Consider the following 18828-nt stretch of genomic DNA (forward strand, 5'->3'; position numbering starts at 1 on the left):
TTTTACTGGGTCACTTTCACTTTTACTTGATTCATTTTCTATTAAGGTATCTTTACTTGTACTCAAGTTTGACAATTGGGTACTTTTTCCACCACTGCTGTGTTTAGTTTCAATCAACGCACATTATGTGATCTAGCAGACATTGATTCAGCTTTGATCTGACTTTATTAAACGAGCACCGTTCTCCTGAGTAGCCTGTTCTGTACGAGGAGAGGAGAGATCGTGTACAAAGTAGAGAATCCTGCAGATACACAGAAGCTTCGGAACTGTGACTGTAGTCTTTAAAGAGACCATCCTAATTGTCAAATAATGGTGCCTTGGCTTTAACTACAGCATTAGTTATATTCTAATAGACACCTCAACACTTTTTCAACCAATAATGTTGCTTTGACTACAGTTTTAGTTATATTCTAATACGACATCCAGTATCCTTTTAACCAATATACGTAAATGTGTTCTTCATTTCATAAAAATGCCAGCAATCCTCCCAGATAATAAGAATTACAAGATGGATGAATCAGAAGCAGTCCAATATTTTCCCATCAGTATGTCTTTATTTACCATTGTATTGCTGCTCTTTATGAGGCCAACACAACAGAACCTGAGAGATACACAAAAGCCTACCTGATGATGCTATGCAGGTCAGCAATCCAAACCCTAAAAGGAGAGACATGGTGTTGAGATGGTGCTCCAATGAATATAATAGCTAGGTAGACGGACGGACAGATTAACATGTGAAATGTTTGCTTGTGTCTGTGTTTCCTGTTGAGCAACTGCTGTTTTCTGGCTCAACCCACACTGACAGCAGTAACACCAGCAGAATAGGTGTGATTCATGATGATTAATTGTGTGTCTTTCAAGTAAAGACAACTTTTTAACAAAAATTTAGCCTGTATTTATGTGCATCTCCCCAACAGAGAAATACAATTCCTTCAAACTACGTTTCTGTATTAAATAAATAAGATGAAACAATATACAACTATAGATTCAGAGAACATTTGAGCCATGTATGTAAAGTATTTTTCTGCAAGTGTTCATCTAAGTATTACTGAACAAAAAAACATAGTGACTAAAGAATAACAGTTGTTCTGATGTAGTATCGTGTCAAAGGGTCCACAGCGCATCACAACGTATGTGACACCCCTCCCTCCTCTCAAGGGGCCGGTAGGGGGAAGTTGCCCATACAGTAGGTGCTGATCTTGGGTGAGTTTACACCCCACTAATAGTTAAGGTTATGGTTGTGGGAGGGGAAGCGGATCCTAGATCTGTACCGAAGTGAAACTTCACCCTACACTCAGTGGGCCATACTCTGTACTGATGATGTCAATTGGAGGTGTACCTGTGGATGTATTTCAAGGCCTACCTTCAAACTCAGTGCCTCTTTGCTTGACATCATGGGAAATTCAAAAGAAATCAGACAAGACCTCTTGTAGACCTCCACAAGTCTGGTTCATCCTTGGGAGCAATTTTCAAATGCCTGAATGTACCATGTTCATCCGTACAAACAATAGTACGCAAGTATGAACACCATGGGACCACACAACTGTCATACCGCTCAGGAGGAGAGGCGTTCTGTCTCCGAGAGATGAACATACTTTGGGGCGAAAAGTGCAAATCAATCTCAGAACAACAGCAAAGGACCTAGTGAAGATGCGGGAGGAAACAGGTACAAAAGTATCTATATCCACAGTAAAACGAGTCCTATATGAACCTGAAAGGCCACTCAGCAAGGAAGAAGCCTCTGTTCCAAAACCGCCATAAAAAAGCCAGACCACGGTTTGTAGCTGCACATGGGGACAAAGATCGTACTTTTTGGAGAAATGTCCTCTGGTCTGATGAAACAAAAATAGAACTGTTTGGCCAAAATGACCATCGTTATGTTTGGAGGAAAAAGGGGGAGGCTTGCAATCCCAACCGTGAAGCACTGGGGTGGCAGTATCATGTTGAGCGGGTGCTTTGCTGCAGGAGGGAGTGGTGCACTTCACAAAATAGATGGCATCATGAGGCAGGAAAATTATGTGGATATATTGAAGCTTAAGGACAACAAAGGTCTTGGAGTGGCCATCACAAAGCCCTGACCTCAGTCCTATAGCAATTTGTGGGCAGAACTGAAAAACCGTGTGTGAGCAAGGAGGCCTGCAAACTTGACTCAGTTACACCAGCTCTGTCAGGAGGAATGGGCCAAAATTCACCCAACTTATTGTGGGAAGCTTGTGGAAGGCTACCCGAAACGTTTGACCCAAGTTAAACAATTTAAAGGCAATGCTACAAAATAATAATTGAGTGTATGTAAACCTCTGACCCACTGGGAATGTGATGAAAGAAATAAAAGTTGAAATAAATCATTCCCTCTACTAAAGGGAAAGAGCTCGTGCTCAAGGCTGCGCACGTGACTAAACTAAAGGCTTTCTGCCAGACCCCTGGTTGAAACAGCTCTTATTCGCTCCCTTTTCACAATAGAAGCCTGAAACAACGTTCTAAAGACTGTTGACATCTAGTGGAAGCCTTAGGAAGTGCAATCTGACCCCATTTACACTGTATATTGGATAGGCAATCACTTAAAAAACTACAAACCTCAGATATCTCACTTCCTGGTTGGGTTTTTCACAGGTTTCTGCCTCCCATATGAGTTCTGTTATACTCACAGACATTAATTTAACCGTTTTGAAAACTTTAGAGTGTTTTCCATCCAAATACTCTAATTATATACATATTCTAGCTTCTGGGCCTGAGTAACAGGCAGTTTACTTTGGGCATGTTTTTCATCCGGACGTGAAAATACTGCCCCCTTGCATAAGAGGTTAAAGCTTTCCTCCTTCTCCACTGCGGTCCAGTCGATGTGGATAGGGGGGTGCTCCCTCTGCTGTTTCCTGAAGTCCACAATCATCTCCTTTGTTGGTCAATAACCTAAAACACAAGGCCAAATCTATAATGGAGTTGCTCACCAAGAAAAGAGTGCATTTTCCTGAATGGACGAGTTACAGTTTTGACTTAAGGCTTATGGTTAAGGCTAGGGCTGTTTTCAAGGTTTTACTGCTAATCGACAAAGCATTACATGGGCTTGCTCCTACCTATCTCTCTGATTTAGTCCTGCTGTACATACCTACACGTACGCTACGGTCACAAGACGCAGGCCTCCTTATTGTCCCTAGAATTTCTAAGCAAACAGCTGGAGGCAGGGCTTTCTCCTGTAGAGCTCCATTTTTATGGAATGTTCTGCCTATCCATGTGAGATACGCAGACGGTCTTGACCTTTAAGTCTTTATTGAAGACTCATCTCTTCAGTAGGTCCTATGATTGAGTGCAGTCTGGCCCAGGGGTGAGATGGTGAACGGCAAGTCACTGGAGCGAAGTGACACCCTTGCTGTCTCTGCCTGGCCGACTCCCCTCTCTCCACTGGGATTCTCTGCCTCTGACCCTATTTTGCGGGCTTAGTCACTGGCTTACTAGTACTCTCCCATGCTGTCCCTAGGAGGGGTGCATCACGTCGTGCCAGGCTTTTTTCGCTATTCTCGACTTGAGTGGGTTGAGTCACTGACGTGATCTTCCTGTCCGGTTTTGCACCCCCTCGTGCTCGTGCAGTGGAGGAGATCTTCGTGGAATATACTCAGCCTTGTCTCAGTGTAGTAAGTTGGTCTGTTGAGTGGTGTGGGGGCTGTGCTTTGGAAAAATGGTTCGGGTTATATCCTGTATGGTTGGCCTCGTCCGGGGGTATCGTCGGACAGGGCCACAGTGTTCCCTGACCCAACCCCCCCCATTCTCAGCTTCCAGTATCGATGCTGCAATAGTCTATGTGCTGGAGGCTTGGATCAGTCTGTCCTTTCTGGTGTAATTCTCCTGTCTTATGTGATTTACTGTGTATAGTATGCTCCCCCTTTTTCTCCCATTTCTCTCTCTCTCTCTCCTCCCGGAGTACCTGAGCCCTATGACCTTGCCTCAGGACTACCTGGCCTGAAGACTCCTGGCTGTCCACGTCACCAGTCCACCTGGTCGTGCTGCTGATACAGTTTCTGCTGTTCTGTCTGAGGCTATGGAACCCTGACCTCTTCACCAGACGTGCTACCTTGTCCCGGACCTGACGTTTTCGACTCTCTCTCTCACGCTCTCTCTCTCTTCCTCAGTTCATGCCTTTTTAGGGAGTTTTTCCTAGACATCATGCTTCTATATCAGCATTGCTTGCTGTTTTGGCGTTTTAGGTTGATTTTCTGTATAAGCACTTTGTGACATCTGCTGATATATAAAAGGGCTTCATAAATACATTTGATTGATTTATTTATTTATTTATTAATTGGAAGTAACTTAAGTTCCTTTTCAAAAGTTTTATTCGGAAACAGTTGGGTTCTATCATTTTGGGAACATTATTTACTCAATTTAATATATGTATTTCTCAACTAATGTTGATTTTACATGTTGATGTTGTGTCTTAGTGATCTTCTAATATGCGAACGACTGCAGTGCTCTTTACATTCAGTGTTTCTGTGTTTTTGTTTAGTGAATTTGTCTGTGTGGTCCTTTGAGCCCTGGTCAAAAGTAGTGCACTATATAGGGACTAGGGTTCTTTAGGGTCCTGGTCGAAAGTAGTGCACTATATAGGGAATAGAGGGCCATGTGGGACTCTTATGTAACCCTACGTACTGTAACTCTGATGGGGAGGGACTCTTATGTAACCCTATGTACTGTAACTTTGATGGGGGAGTGATGCCAGAGAGAGAGGTGGAGAGATGCCCCAATGACTCTGCAGGCATGCAGGCAGGACAGACAGGCATGCAGGCAGGACAAACAGGCATGCAGGCAGGACAGACCTGCACAAACTCAGTTTGTACAACTGATGTACAACACACTTGACACAATGGTTGTACTAACAGTACATTTTTGGACACAGACAACAACAAAAAAATTCTGCACAAAATTATTGACACAGCCATTGTTCTGTGTCGACTTTCCACTAAGCGTGTGTCATTGTTCACCAAAGGTGTTGTAGATCAGTTGTACAACTTGAGTGTGTACGGTGCAGCAGTGATGGATGGCTTATGGGAAGTGGACAAGTAACGTGTCATCATTAGCAGTGTTTGTGGTGTAGCACTTAACAGAAAATACCCTTGAGATAGAAATGGCATTTCCTCAAAAATACCCATGTACAGTGCCTTTTGAAAGTATTCAGACGCCTTGACTTTTTCAAGATTTTGTTACGTTACAACCTTACTCTAAAATGTATTGAATAAAAATCTACACACAATAACCCATAATCACAAAGAGAAAACAGGTTTTTAGAAATGTTAGCAAATATATAAAAAATGAAAAAGAGATAGCTTGTTTTTATAAGTATTCAGACACTTTGCTATCTGACTCGAAATTGAGCTCAGGTGCATCCTGTTTCCTTTGATAATCATTGAGAGGTTTTTTCAACTTGATTGGTGTCCACCTGTGGTAAATTCAATTGATTGTACATGATTTGGAAAGGCACACACCTGTCTATATAAGGTCTCACGGTTGACAGTGCATGTCAGAACAAAAAACAAGCCGTGAAGTTAAAGGATTTGCCGGTAGAGCTCTGCGATAGGATTGTGTAGAGAAACAGACTTGGGGAAGGGCACAAAAACATTTCTGCAGCATTGATGGTCCCCAAGAACTCAGTGGCCTCCACCGTTCTTAAATGGAAGAAGTTTGGAACCACCAAGAATCTTTCTAGAGCTGGCCGCCCTGTCAAACTGAGCAATCAGGGGAGTTCAGTGTGTCAAATCGGAGGGCCTGTTGTCCAGACCTCTGTCAGTCTCTATGGGGGTGCCACAGGGTTCAATTCTTGGGCCGACTCTTTTCTCTGTATATATCAATGATGTTGCTCTTGCTGCTGGTGATTCTGAGATCCACCTCTACGCAGACGACAATATTCTGTATACATCTGGCCCTTCTTTGGACACTGTGCTAACTAACCTCCAAATGAGCATCGATGCCTTTCAACACTCCTTCTTTGGCCTCCAACTGCTTTTAAATGCAAGTAAAACTAAGTGCATGCTCTTCAACCGATTGCTGCCCGCAACCTCCCGCCCGACTAGCATCACTACTCTGGATGGTTCTGACTTAGAATATGTGGACAACTACAAATACCTAGGTGTCTGGTTAGACTGTAAACTCTCCTTCCAGACTCACATTAAGCATCTCCAATCGAAAATTAAATCTAGAATCGGCTTCCTATTTCGCAACAAATCCTCCTTCACTCATGCTGCCAAAAAACACTCATAAAACTGACTATCCTACCGATCCTCGACTTCGGCGATGTCATTTACAAAATAGCCTCCAACACTCTACTCAGCAAACTGGATGCAGTCTATCACAGTGCCATCCGTTTTGTCACCAAAGCACCATATACTACCCACCACTGCGACCTGTATGCTCTCGTTGGCTGGTCCTCACTACATATTCGTCGCCAAACCAACTGCCTCCAGGTCATCTATAAGTCTTTGCTAGGTAAAGCCCCGCCTTATCTCAGATCACTGGTCACCATAGCAACACCCACCCGTAGCACGCGCTCCAGCAGGTATATTTCACTGGTCATCCCCAAAGCCAACACTTCCTTTGGACGCCTAACCTTCCAGTTCTCTGCTGCCAATGACTGGAATGAATTGCAAAAATCCCTGAAGCTGGAGTCTTATATCTCCCTCTCTAACTTTAAGCATCAGCTGTCAGAGCAGCTTACCGATCACTGTATCTGTACACAGCCAATCTGTAAATATCACACCCAACTACCTCATACCCATATTGTTATTTATCCTCTTGCACCCCAGTATCTCTACTTGCACATCATCATCTGCAAGTCTATCACTCCAGTGTTAATGCTAAATTGGAAGTAATTTGCCTCTATGGCCTGTTTATTGCCTTACCTCCCTAGTCTACTACATTTGCACACTGTACATTTTTCTATTGTGTTATTGACTGTACGTCTGTTAATGTGAAACTCTGTGTTGTTGTTTTTGTCGCACTGCTTTGCTTTATCTTGGCCAAAAGTATCTGCATCTGACCATATTATGGGCACTGAGTCACTGGCTTACTAATGCTCTCCCATGCTGTCCCTAGGAGGGGTGCGTCACGTCATGCCAGGCTTTTTTCGCTGTACTCGACTTGAGTGGGCTGAGTCAATGACATGATATTCCTGTCTGGTTTTGCACCACCTCGGGCTCATGCAGTGGAGAAGATCGGCGTGGGCTATCAGCCTTATCTCAGGGTGGTAAGTTGGTGGTCTGTTGAGTGGTGGGGGGGCTGTGCTTTGCCAAAGTGGGTTGGGTTTTATCCTGCCAGGTTGGCCACATTGTTCCCCTCCCCTCTCCCCCTCATTCTCAGCCTCCAGTATCTACACTGCAGTAGTCTATGTGCTGGAGGCTAGAGTCAGTTTGTCCTATCTGGTGTAATTCTCCTGTCTTATTTTTCCCATCTCTCTCTCTCTCCTCCCGAGCCTGAGCCCTATGACCTTGCCTCAGGACTACCTGATCTGATGACTCCTGGCTGTCCCCGTCCCCAGTTCACCTGGTCGTGCTGCTGCTCCAGTTTCAACTGTTCTGCCTGCGGCTATGGAACCCTGACTTGTTCACCGGACGTGCTACCTTGCCGTGCTGCTGCTACAGTTTCAACTGTTCTGCCTGCGGCTATGGAACCCTGACTTGTTCACCGGACGTGCTACCTTTTCCCAGACCTGCTGTTTTTGACTCTCCCTCTCTCTCCCTCCCTCCCTCTCTACCAAACCTGCTGTCTCAACAACTGAATGATTGACTATGAAAAGCCAACTGACAAGCTAAGGTGATGACCTGTTGCACACTCTACAACCACTGTGATTATTATTTATTATCTATGAACATTTGAACATCTTGAAGAACAATCTGGCCTTAATGGCCATGTACTCTTAAAATCTCCACCCGGCACAGCCAGAGGAGGACTGGCCACCCCTCAGAGCCTGGTTACTCTCTAGGTTTCTTCCTAGGTTCCTACCTATCTAGTGAGTTTTTCCTATTCACGTGCTTCTACATTTGCATTGCTTTGCTGGTTGGGGTTTAGGCTGAGTTTCTGTATAGCACTTTGCGACATCTGCTGACGAAAAACAGGCTTTATAAATACATTTGATTTGATACTGACTACACACCCACTCACATACAAGCTGCTGCTGCTCTGTTTTTCTTATATCCTGTTGCCTAGTCTCTTTACCCCAATACATATCTACCTCCATTACTCCAGTTTCCCTGCACATGTAAATATGGTATTGGAACTGACTTTTTAAATATTTCCTGTCTATAGTATGCTTACTTACTTTATTGTGTATTTCTTATTCTTATTTCTCGTGTTTTTTTTCTAGTAATACATTGTAATTAATTATTGCATTGTTGGGTTTGCAAGAAAGGCATTTCACTGTACTTGTGCATGTGACATTAAAACTTGAAAGTAGACGCACACACCTTAATATGCTACAGTACCATGGAGGTGCATGGAGAGGAGTAAATGCACGTAATAAAATAAAATACCAATTTGAAACATTCAATTATTAAATCCATTACATTTTCTGAAAGAATCAAGATTACTCAGTGTGCTGGTGTTGTTCATGGTGAGTCTATAGCAGGGGTTGTAACTGGTTCAGGTAACAGAACTGAAAACCGAAAAAGAAAAACATTTGAAGAGGAAGAGAAACAGAACCGTGAACTAAAGTAATCTCTAGGGTTCCGGAACAGAACCATTATTTTCAAATCTTGAGAACTGGGTAATAATGTTCCTTTTCGTTCCCCAAAAATAATCCTTATGCCTGGTATACATACACTCAGTGTACAAAACATGAAGGACACCTTCCTAATATTGAGTTGAAACCCCGTTTTGCCCTCAGAATGGCCTCAATTCGTCGGTGCCTGGTTTGTACAAGGTGTCAAAATAATTCCACAGGGATGCTGGACCATGTTGACTCTAATGCTTCCTACAGTTGTGTCGAGTTGGCTGGATGTCCTTTGGGTGGTGGTCTGGATATCACAAAATAAAACCTGAAAAACACAGCAGCGTTGTAGTTATTGACACACTCAAACCGGTGCACCTTGCACCTGCTAACATACCCATTCAACGGCAATTCATTATTTTGTCTTGCCCATTCACCCTCTGAATCATACACAGTCCATGTCTCAAGGCTTAAAAACCCTTTAACCTGTTTCCTCCCCTTCATCTACACTGATTGAAGTGGATTTAACAAGTGGCATTATTAAGGAATCATAGCTTTCACCCGGATTCACCTGGTCAGTCTGTCATGGAAAGAGCATGTTGTTTAAATGTGTTGTAATTCTGCAATTTGTTGAAGTTATGATGATATTATTAGCCTGTTCCAAACCACATCATATCATGATGCTCAGCGATTTAGGCCAAGCCCCCTCTATGTCCACCCCTCACTCTCTCTCTACCCCTGGAATACCAATCACATCTCATGCCTGTATTTATCCCTCCTTTAAACATGTAAACAACTAGCTTACCCGTTCCATAGCAAGCTGCTTTATCCATGCTTATTGGTGGAGTAAATTAATGAGATAAATGTAAGAACTATGCTGATTTCACAAGGTAAAGAATTAATGAAAAGAAACCATATAAACAGTTAAAATATGTTGGTTTGAACCGGTTCAGAATTTAATCTGCTGGTCAGAACACTGGAACGGAACCAAACTAAATTAATAGGGGTTCTGCTCAGAATGGAACGATTGGAAATACTTAGCGTATGCTGTCATTACACTATAAATAATTAAAAACACAAGACAGTCTAACAAGGTATTTCCATTCTGGTCCTCGTTCTTATCACACAGGTTCTCTACAAGCCCCACCTGGTCATGGTGGATGTAAATTAAAGGAGATCCAGGGTCTCCCTCTCCAAATTCACACAGGAACGTGTCTTTGTTCACAGACAGATTCCCACCAAAACTTTAACACGTTCTAAAGCAAGTACTGGAACAATATTCCTAACAGAGAACGTGGGTAAAAATCAGAGGCGAGCTACAGACTAATATGTTAAAAGTCTTATAAAGTATATGCGTAGCAGTGACAGAAATAGTAGAAAAATGTGAATATTGAACTGTTGTTGCACTCATATCCAGTAAAAATGTTGGATTACAAGCCAAAAAAAGTTTGACTGCAGAATGTGTTACTCGGCATTGATTCGATGACGATAATTATGAAAGCATCGGCAAGCATCAGTACCCAACCCTACCAGGGACAGCTTACTCAACAGACTAACATGGTCTACAGTATCAAAAGCATTTGACAAGTCTACTAAAACGGCAGCACAATTCTTTCTATCATCGAAGGCATTTGCAATATCATTTACAACGAGCATGGTAGCCGTAGTGGTGCTATGTTTAGGTCTGAATCCAGATTGATTAACATTAATAATACCATTTACAGATAGATAATAATGAAGCTGTTTGTTGACCAATGATCTAGTATTTTCACAAGACAAGGGAGCCAGGAAATGGGTTGATAATTATCGAGATCACTACTTTCCCCGACCCTTATGGAGCGGTAGAACAAAAGATGATTTCCACACTTTTTTTGAATATTTTCTGATACTAAAGTTAAATAAAAAAATGTGTGTGCATACTTAAGCAAAGACGGGTACAAGTTGTCATTAGCTACCGTGGTAAGGCAGCAAGAACTTGTGTTTCTGTGAGGTGCCAAAAAGAAAAACCCTGACTACCATCTCCCCAGTCAGGTGAGGTTGACTGATCGATCATCCATCGAGGAGGAGGCTTTATGTGGGAAGAGCAGTCAACTCACTGGCCAAGACCAGTACGACCACCATTTCTTCCAAATAGGAAACCAGCTGAGATAAAATACTGATTAAATTCATCACAAATATACATTTTCAGTAATGAAGCAGGAATCTGAAACTGAAATAACGGTTTTCCAGAATTTAGAGGGATCACTAGCAGAGTCTGTCATAGCGCTAAGGAAGTAGTTTGATTTGGCCTGTTTAACCAAGGCAGTGCACCTATTTCACAATTGCCTAAATAGCTGCCAATCAAGTAGTAGTAAAAAGCTCAGAAAAATATAGATCATAAAGGAAAGACAGGGGCGAGATTTTTTTGACATTTCTCTTCACAATTATTCAAGAGTCAGAGGTTTTCAATTTGGTACGTCCAATGCAAGCAATAGCATAGTGGTCGCTGATATCATTTGCAAAAACATCACTAGCCAAATACATATGGGGACGGTAAGTCATGATAACGTCAATCAAACTTTTTTTTTTACATTAATCCGAGTGGCTTTCGTTATAAACTGAACTCAAGACAGATATTCTTAACCTTTTACTGCAGTGGGTTAAATCAGGGTCACACAGAGTGTTTCATGTTGGTTTTGAACAAATCTATATGGAAACAAAAGTATACACCTCACACACATGGTTATGGGTTTAAATAAAAGAAGACACCAGTACCATATCAGATAAACAGTAGAGTTGAAATGTATAACATTTTGTAATTTACGTGTCAATATTACACTTTATATACACATCACAGAAGACTGAAATACAACAAAACTGTTTGTCATAGAAACAACGGATTTTCGGCATTTAAAAATAAAACAATGTTTATTAATTATGAAATTATATAATCAAATTATTCAGCCAGGTCTTGAGATAAACAAAACATCTGGACTAGTGTCATGCACCCAGAACGTCCAGTTTAGACATCAGGCACATTTAAATGTAACAGTCCAAGACTACTGTGAGATTTGAAAACAGCAGGAGTATCCATGGTGACACAAGAGTCAGTAGAACAGGATGAGCTAGCCACAATGGGCTTCCTGGTTGGATGCCCAAATTAAACTGCCTGCATCTCGGGCCCAGAATATATGATATGCATATAACTGGTAGATTTGGATAGAAAACACTCTAAAGTTTCCAAAACTGTTGAAATAGTGTCTGTGAGTATAACATAACTGATTTGACAGGCAAAAACCTGAAAAAAATCCATTCAGGAAGTCGTTTTTTGTTTTGTTTTGTAGTTTTCTATTCAATGCCAATACAGTATCCATTGACTTAGGACTCAAATTGCAGTTTCTATGCCTTCCACTAGATGTCAACAGTCTTCAGAAATTGTTTCAGGCTTGTATTCTGAAAAATGAAGAAGTAAGAGCAGTCTGAATGAGTGGACCCTGCCGTGTCACAGAGCTTTTTCCTGCGCAAGACCGAGAGAGTGCGTTTCTTGTTTACCTTTTAAATTGAAGACGTTATTGTCCGGTTGAAATATTATCGATTATTGAGGCTAAAAACAACCCGAGGTTTGAATATAAACATCGTTTGACATGTTTCTATGAACTTTACGGATACAATTTGGATTTTTTTTGTCTTCCTGTTTTGAGCCTGTGGATTACTGAAGAAAACGAGCGAACGAAACGGAGGTTTTGGGGTATAAAGAGACTTTATCGAACAACAGGAACATTTATTGAGTAAATGAATGTCTGCTGAGTGCAACCATATGAAGATCATCAAAGGTAAGGGATTCATTTTATCTCTATTTCTAAATTGTGTAACTGTTCTACCTGGCTGGCTACTGTTTAATGATTTGTCTAGTGGGCTATGTTCTCAACTAATCGTAAGGTATGCTTTCGCCGTAAAGCATTTTTTAAATCTGACACCGTGGTTGGATTCACAAGCAGTTCATCTTTAAACCTATGTAAAATATGTTTTTTTTTCTGAATTTTTATAATGAGTATTTCTGTATTTGAAATTGTCGCCCAGCAGTTTCACTGGCGGTTGAAGAGGTGGGACGCTACCGTCTCACGTGCCCAAGAGAGGTTTTAAGGGGAGTAAATACCTTTGAGGAGCGTGATTTGATCAGTCAATGCCTCAACGCTGCCTTGTGAGACAGGATCCAGACACCCAAGTGATTAGGGTGGATCCCATCCTCCTTATAGAGCATAGTCTGCTTCCAAAAGGTGTCAAAGATTTCTACAAAAGTAGGTTGACTGATCGATCATCCATCGAGGGAACTGGAGGCTTTATGTGGGAAGAGCAGCCAACTGACTGGCCAAGACCAGTATGACCAACAATTATTTCAAATAGGAAACCAGATGAGACAAAATGCTGATAATAATCATCATGAATCTCTACTTTTTCAGTGATGAAGCATGAGTCTAAATCACTTTGTCTGAGGTAGAAATAATACAATACACAGGATTCTATCCATAGTGGAATCTGTCCCTGATGTGGACAGTGATGACAGCAGAGATCATGATGACCAGCCCCACAGACACCAGGATGATCTTCAGCATGCACACAGACATGCTACCAGCAGGGGGAGACACTGGTTCACAACAAACAGACAATATGTTACAGTTCCTCTCGCAGATTAGACACTTCCTCCTGTGTGCAATTAGCCTGGGGACAAGGTTACAGTTCCTCCATTAATACACGGAAAGTACAAAACATTAAGAACACCTGCTCTTTCCGTGACATAGACTGACCAGGTGAATCCAGGTGAAAGCTATGATCCCTTATTGATGTCACTTGTTAAATCCACTTCAATCAGTGTAGATGAAGGGGAGGATACAGTTTAAAGAAGGATTTTTAAGCCTTGAGACAATTGAGAGATGGAGTGTGTATGTGTGCCATTCAGAGGATGAATGGGCAAGACAAAATGAATTGCCTTTGAATGGGATATGTTGGTAGCTGCCAGGCACAGTGTTTTGTGTCAAGATCTGCAACGCTGCTGGGTTTTTCAATAAATTGTTGAGCTTGGACATCCACACATCTTGACACAACTGTGGGAAGCATTGGCGTCTACATGGGCCAGCATCCCTGTGGAACACATTCGACACCTTGTAGAGTCCATGCCTGGATGAATTGCTGCTGTTCTGAGTGTAAAAGTTTGGGGTGAAACTCAATATATGGAGGTGTTCTTAATGTATGACGAACTCACACGTATATTAATTCATATATATAGTTAGTATAGGTCTTAATGCTTTGTGAGCTCACACGTATGTTAATTCATATATATAGTTAGTATAGGTCTTAATGTGTTGTGAACTCACATGTATGTTAATTCATATATATAGTTAGTATAGGTCTTAATGTATTGTGAACTCACACGTATGTTAATTCATATATATAGTTAGTATAGGTCTTAATGCTTTGTACACTCAGTCTACATCTGACATACAGTATTTGAGATGTTTGTGTGTGTGTGTGTGTGTGTGTGTGTGTGTGTGTGTGTGTGTGTGGGTGTGTGGGTGTGTGTGTGTGTGTGTGTGTGTGTGTGTGTGTGTGTGTGTGTGTGTGTGTGTGTGTGTGTGTGTGTGTGTGTGTCTTACCAGATTTCAATGGACAGAGTTCCACTATCTCCTTGGTGTCGTTGGCCCAGCTGACTTGGTTGCTGTGGTTACAGATGATGGAACCCCCTGCCACATAGACAGAGAGCAGGGGGACAGTGGAGGTCTCAGCCCCTCTACTCTCTCCTCCCACCTGAGAGCAGGTGCTGCTGTTACAGCTGGAGGTGACAGAGGTGTTCTGACCTCTGCAGGTCACAGTCACACTACAGGTGGCATTGATGTAGGAGACAGAGTCCACTGTCAGGACTGGAGGCTCAACTCTCTCTGAAAACAAGAACAACCCCATTATTGTTCATATATTAACCTGAGTACAGGAGCTAGAGTACTAATGAATATGCCTTTAACCTGTACACCATGTTTAGCTCTATTGATTGATACTGTAACTGTCACTGTAGAAAAGAATAGAAAAACTAGTCAAACATACCTTGGAGAATTAACTGGTATGCAATAATAGTATTTTCTTTGTCACCACTCACTACTGCAGTATAAGGTCCACTGTCTCCTTCCTGTATGTTCTTCAGTAGCAGAGAGAAGTTTCCCTTATAAAACTCAACCCTGTTGTTGTACTCAGGAGACACTCTCACTGACAATGTGTCAGTGCATCTTAGGATATTGGCTGATCCGAAGATCCACTTAAAAACCTCAAACTCTTTCAGTTGAACATTTTCCTGGACATCCAGACGAACATCCTGTCCCTTCAGCACAAACACAGAGCTGGACTCTATGAAATAAACACACAGAAGACTTCATGTGATGAGGATGATGAGGATGGCATAATGAGGATGGAATCCATAATTCCATAAGTATTGATTAGGGCCCTGTGTTTTGCACAATCATGTGAGATAGCAAGCTTTTATCCTGTTTTTAAAGCCTTAATTACACCAAAAATGAAAGTAATTGTCTGAGGATGGTGTTAGATCTGACATAAAAATAAAAGAGGACAGTTTGATGAAAAAGCTTTAAATAAAGGTTAACATCCAGTCATGTCACAAAACACATGGCCCTAAATCACATTATACTAGAAGAGAACAGGCTACTCTGGAGAATCATGCTTCTTTAATAAAGTTAGATCAAAGCTGAATGAATGTCTGTAGGCTACTTTGAATCATCACTGTATAACTCAGGAAGATCTAGATTTGTCTGTAGTTTTATTGGGTCAAAAATACTATTTATATTTTTGACTACTTTTACTTCACCACATTACTGAAGAAAACAATGTACTTTTTACTCCATACATTTTCCCTGACACCCAAAAGTACTCGTTACATTTCGAATGCTTAGCAGGACAGGAAAATGGTCCCATTCACACATTTATCAAGAGGAAATCCCTGGTCATCCCTACTGCCTGTTATCTGACGGACTCCCTTAAAAAACAATTGTGTCGTCTGGTTTGCTTAATATAAGGAAGGTGAAATGATTTAAACTTGTACTTTTCATACTAAAGTATATTTTAGCAATTACATGTACTTTTGATACTGAAGTTTAAATGTTTTACTTTTACTCAAGTAGTATTTTACTGAGTGACTTTTACTTGAGTCATTTTCTATCAAGGTATCTTTACTTTTACGGAAGTATGACAATTGACTGCTCTTTATGAGGCCCACACAACAGAACCTGAGAGATACACAAAAGCCTACCTGATGATGCTATGCAGGTCAGCAATCCAAACCCTAAAAGGAGAGACATGGTGTTGAGATGGTGCTCCAATGAATATAATAGATAGGTAGACGGACGGACAGATTAACATGTGAAATGTTTGCTTGTGTCTGTGTTTCCTGTTGAGCAACTTCTCTTTTCTGGGTCAAACCACACTGACAGCAGTAACACCAGTGGGATGGGTTTGGTTCATGATGATTAATTGTGTGTCTTGCAAGTAATGACAACTTTGAACTAAAATTGAGCCTGTGTTTATGTGCGTGTCCCCAACAGAGATTTTCAATTCCTTCACAGGACATTTCTGTACTAAATAAGATGCAACAGTAGAAAACTATAGATTCACAGATCAACAACATTTGAGCCATGTATGTTCAGGATTTTTCATCTAAGTGAAAATATAAAACAACAAACATAGTGACTAAAGAATAACAGTTGTTCTGATGTAGTATTGGGTCAAAGGGTCCACAGTATATCACAAGGTGTGTGACACCCCTCCCTCCTCTCAAGGGGCCCGGTAGAGTTGAAGTTGACCATAGGTGCTGATTGAATTTCCCCCACTAATGGTTAAGGTTAAGATTGTGGGAGGGGAAGCTGATCCTAGATCTGTACCTAAGTGAAACTTCACCCTTCACTCAATGGGCAATACTCTGTACTGGTATTAGAAGAAGCTGCAGTCTTTCACTCTCAATCCAGTAACTAGCTCCAGTACCTAGTTCCACAACTAACAGTATCAGTTGACTGGCCTACATGGCTCGATGGCTTCTCCACCACTTCCATCTTCAGAAATGAAACATTTCCTTCTGCTGTTCTGTGCTGCCTCACTGGCTTTCAACCTGGAACCACTTACACGAACACACTAACATTTTCTTACAGTAATATTACAACATGTAGTTTACAACTTCAAAGATACATTGAATACTAAACATGTATCTAATGTGAGCTAGAAATGTTTTTATTGGTTTGACTACCTGTCAGGTGAGTCACTAGGGGACATTGGCTATTATAGTAAATAAAGAAACAGGTAAATATCAGCACATGATTATCAAAGTTTAAGTATTTATGGCACAGGTAAAATCCTAGAGGAGAACCTGGTTCAGTCTGATTTCCACCAGACACTGGGATATGAATTCCCCTTTCAGCAGAACAATAACCTAGAACACAACGTCAAATCTACACAAGACAGTCTAACAAGGTATTTCCATTCTGGTCCTCGTTCTTATCACACAGGTGGTTCTCCACAAGCCCCAGCTGGTCATGCTGGTTACCAGGAGCGATGGAACCATCATGTGAAACGCCAGCAACCTGGTCAGCAAGAAGAGCCAATGGGGACGTGTTAAAGTATAACCATGGGTCGATTCCACGTCTACTGAACAAGAGCCCCACCTGTTGGTCGTGGTCTCCAAGAGAGGTGCCGGTTTAGACTAGGAAGAATCAGACGGGGGCCTCCGGCTACAAGGCTGAATGACCGATACACTGTCTAATAAAAGACAGATCACTACAAAGAGAGCCAGTGGGGACGTGTGTAAGTATATGTGACGGAGGTCAGTGTGCTTTCTTAGCTTTGCCACTTCGTCCCGTACAAGCTCACACCGAGACTAGAACTCCGGGACCACTGGCTGGCAAACCATGTGTGGCCGCCCTCGTTGATGACGTCTTAGCCAACTACAAACCATGTGTGGCCTCATCGTTGATGACATGTTGGCCAACTACAAACCATGTGTGGCCTCATCGTTGATGACGTGTTGGCCAACGACAAACCATGTGTGGCCTCATCGTTGATGACGTGTTGGCCAACGACAAACCATGTGTGGCCTCATCGTTGATGACGTGTTGGCCAACTACAAACCATGTGTGGCCTCATCGTTGATGACGTGTTGGCCAACTACAAACCATGTGTGGCCTCATCGTTGATGACGTGTTGGCCAACTACAAACCATGTGTGGCCTCATCGTTGATGACGTGTTGGCCAACTACAAACCATGTGTGGCCTCATCGTTGATGACGTCTTAGCAAACTACAAACCATGTGTGGCCTCATCGTTGATGACGTGTTGGCCAACTACAAACCATGTGTGGCCTCATCGTTGATGACGTGTTGGCCAACTACAAACCATGTGTGGCCTCATCGTTGATGACGTCTTAGCCAACTACAAACCATGTGTGGCCTCATCGTTGATGACGTCTTGGCAAACTACACTTCCAAAAAGATAACAGTTCGATAACTCCCGTTACAAATGAATTGATTCGACATATCTACAATCTCATAGAAGAAAAAATATCACTGAAAAGAGCGCCCACTTTCATGTATTTCTGTGGATCAGTCCAGAATATGATAATACCCCTGTAGCTACATTGATGTCTCTCCTTTTAAATGGATGGCATGGGTAAGGGTGTCCAGGCACCCATAGATAGATCATCCATACATGCATAGATGCACAATCTATTTTACAATAAAGACTTGCTTGTGTGTTTTCTGTCCTCTCAGGCACTGAGGAGCTGGTCTATTCTGGTCACTGTTGGGACCGACCATGATCGTGTTGGACATCCCCCCCGTCTTCGTCTTCGCTATCATCGCTAAGGAAGTAGTTTAATATGGCCTGTTTAACTAAGGCAGTGCACCTATTTCTCAATTGCCTAAATAGCTGCCAATCAGGTAACGAGACAGTTTGTCTAGCCTTGACCCAGGCTTGATTTCTTAGTAAAGTAGAGTAAAATTAATTATTTCTTTTTTTTGACTTCGAGTTGCTTGAAAGGGGCATGTTAATCAGCCAGAGAGGTAAAAAATGATGAGAATAATTGAAGTGCCAGAACAGGGTCTGGTATGAAAGTAGTAGAAATAAGCTCT

At 41.9% G+C, this 18828-nt stretch overlaps 1 protein-coding gene across 1 annotated transcript; it reads right to left on the reverse strand.

The window, feature by feature from the left end:
• Positions 1-12735: 12735 nt before the first annotated feature.
• On the reverse strand, positions 12736-16093 carry LOC120055666 (SLAM family member 5-like). Its single transcript, XM_039003558.1, has 4 exons — positions 15966-16093; positions 14753-15049; positions 14311-14592; positions 12736-13304 (listed from the first exon to the last, which is right to left on the reverse strand). Exons 1-4 carry the CDS (start codon positions 16012-16014, stop codon positions 13180-13182), a joined length of 753 nt encoding a protein of 250 aa, XP_038859486.1. The 5' UTR covers positions 16015-16093; the 3' UTR covers positions 12736-13179.
• Positions 16094-18828: the final 2735 nt, after the last annotated feature.

The sequence above is a fragment of the Salvelinus namaycush genome, chromosome 11 (genome assembly GCF_016432855.1).
Source record: "Salvelinus namaycush isolate Seneca chromosome 11, SaNama_1.0, whole genome shotgun sequence".
NCBI classification, from domain to species: domain Eukaryota; kingdom Metazoa; phylum Chordata; class Actinopteri; order Salmoniformes; family Salmonidae; genus Salvelinus; species Salvelinus namaycush.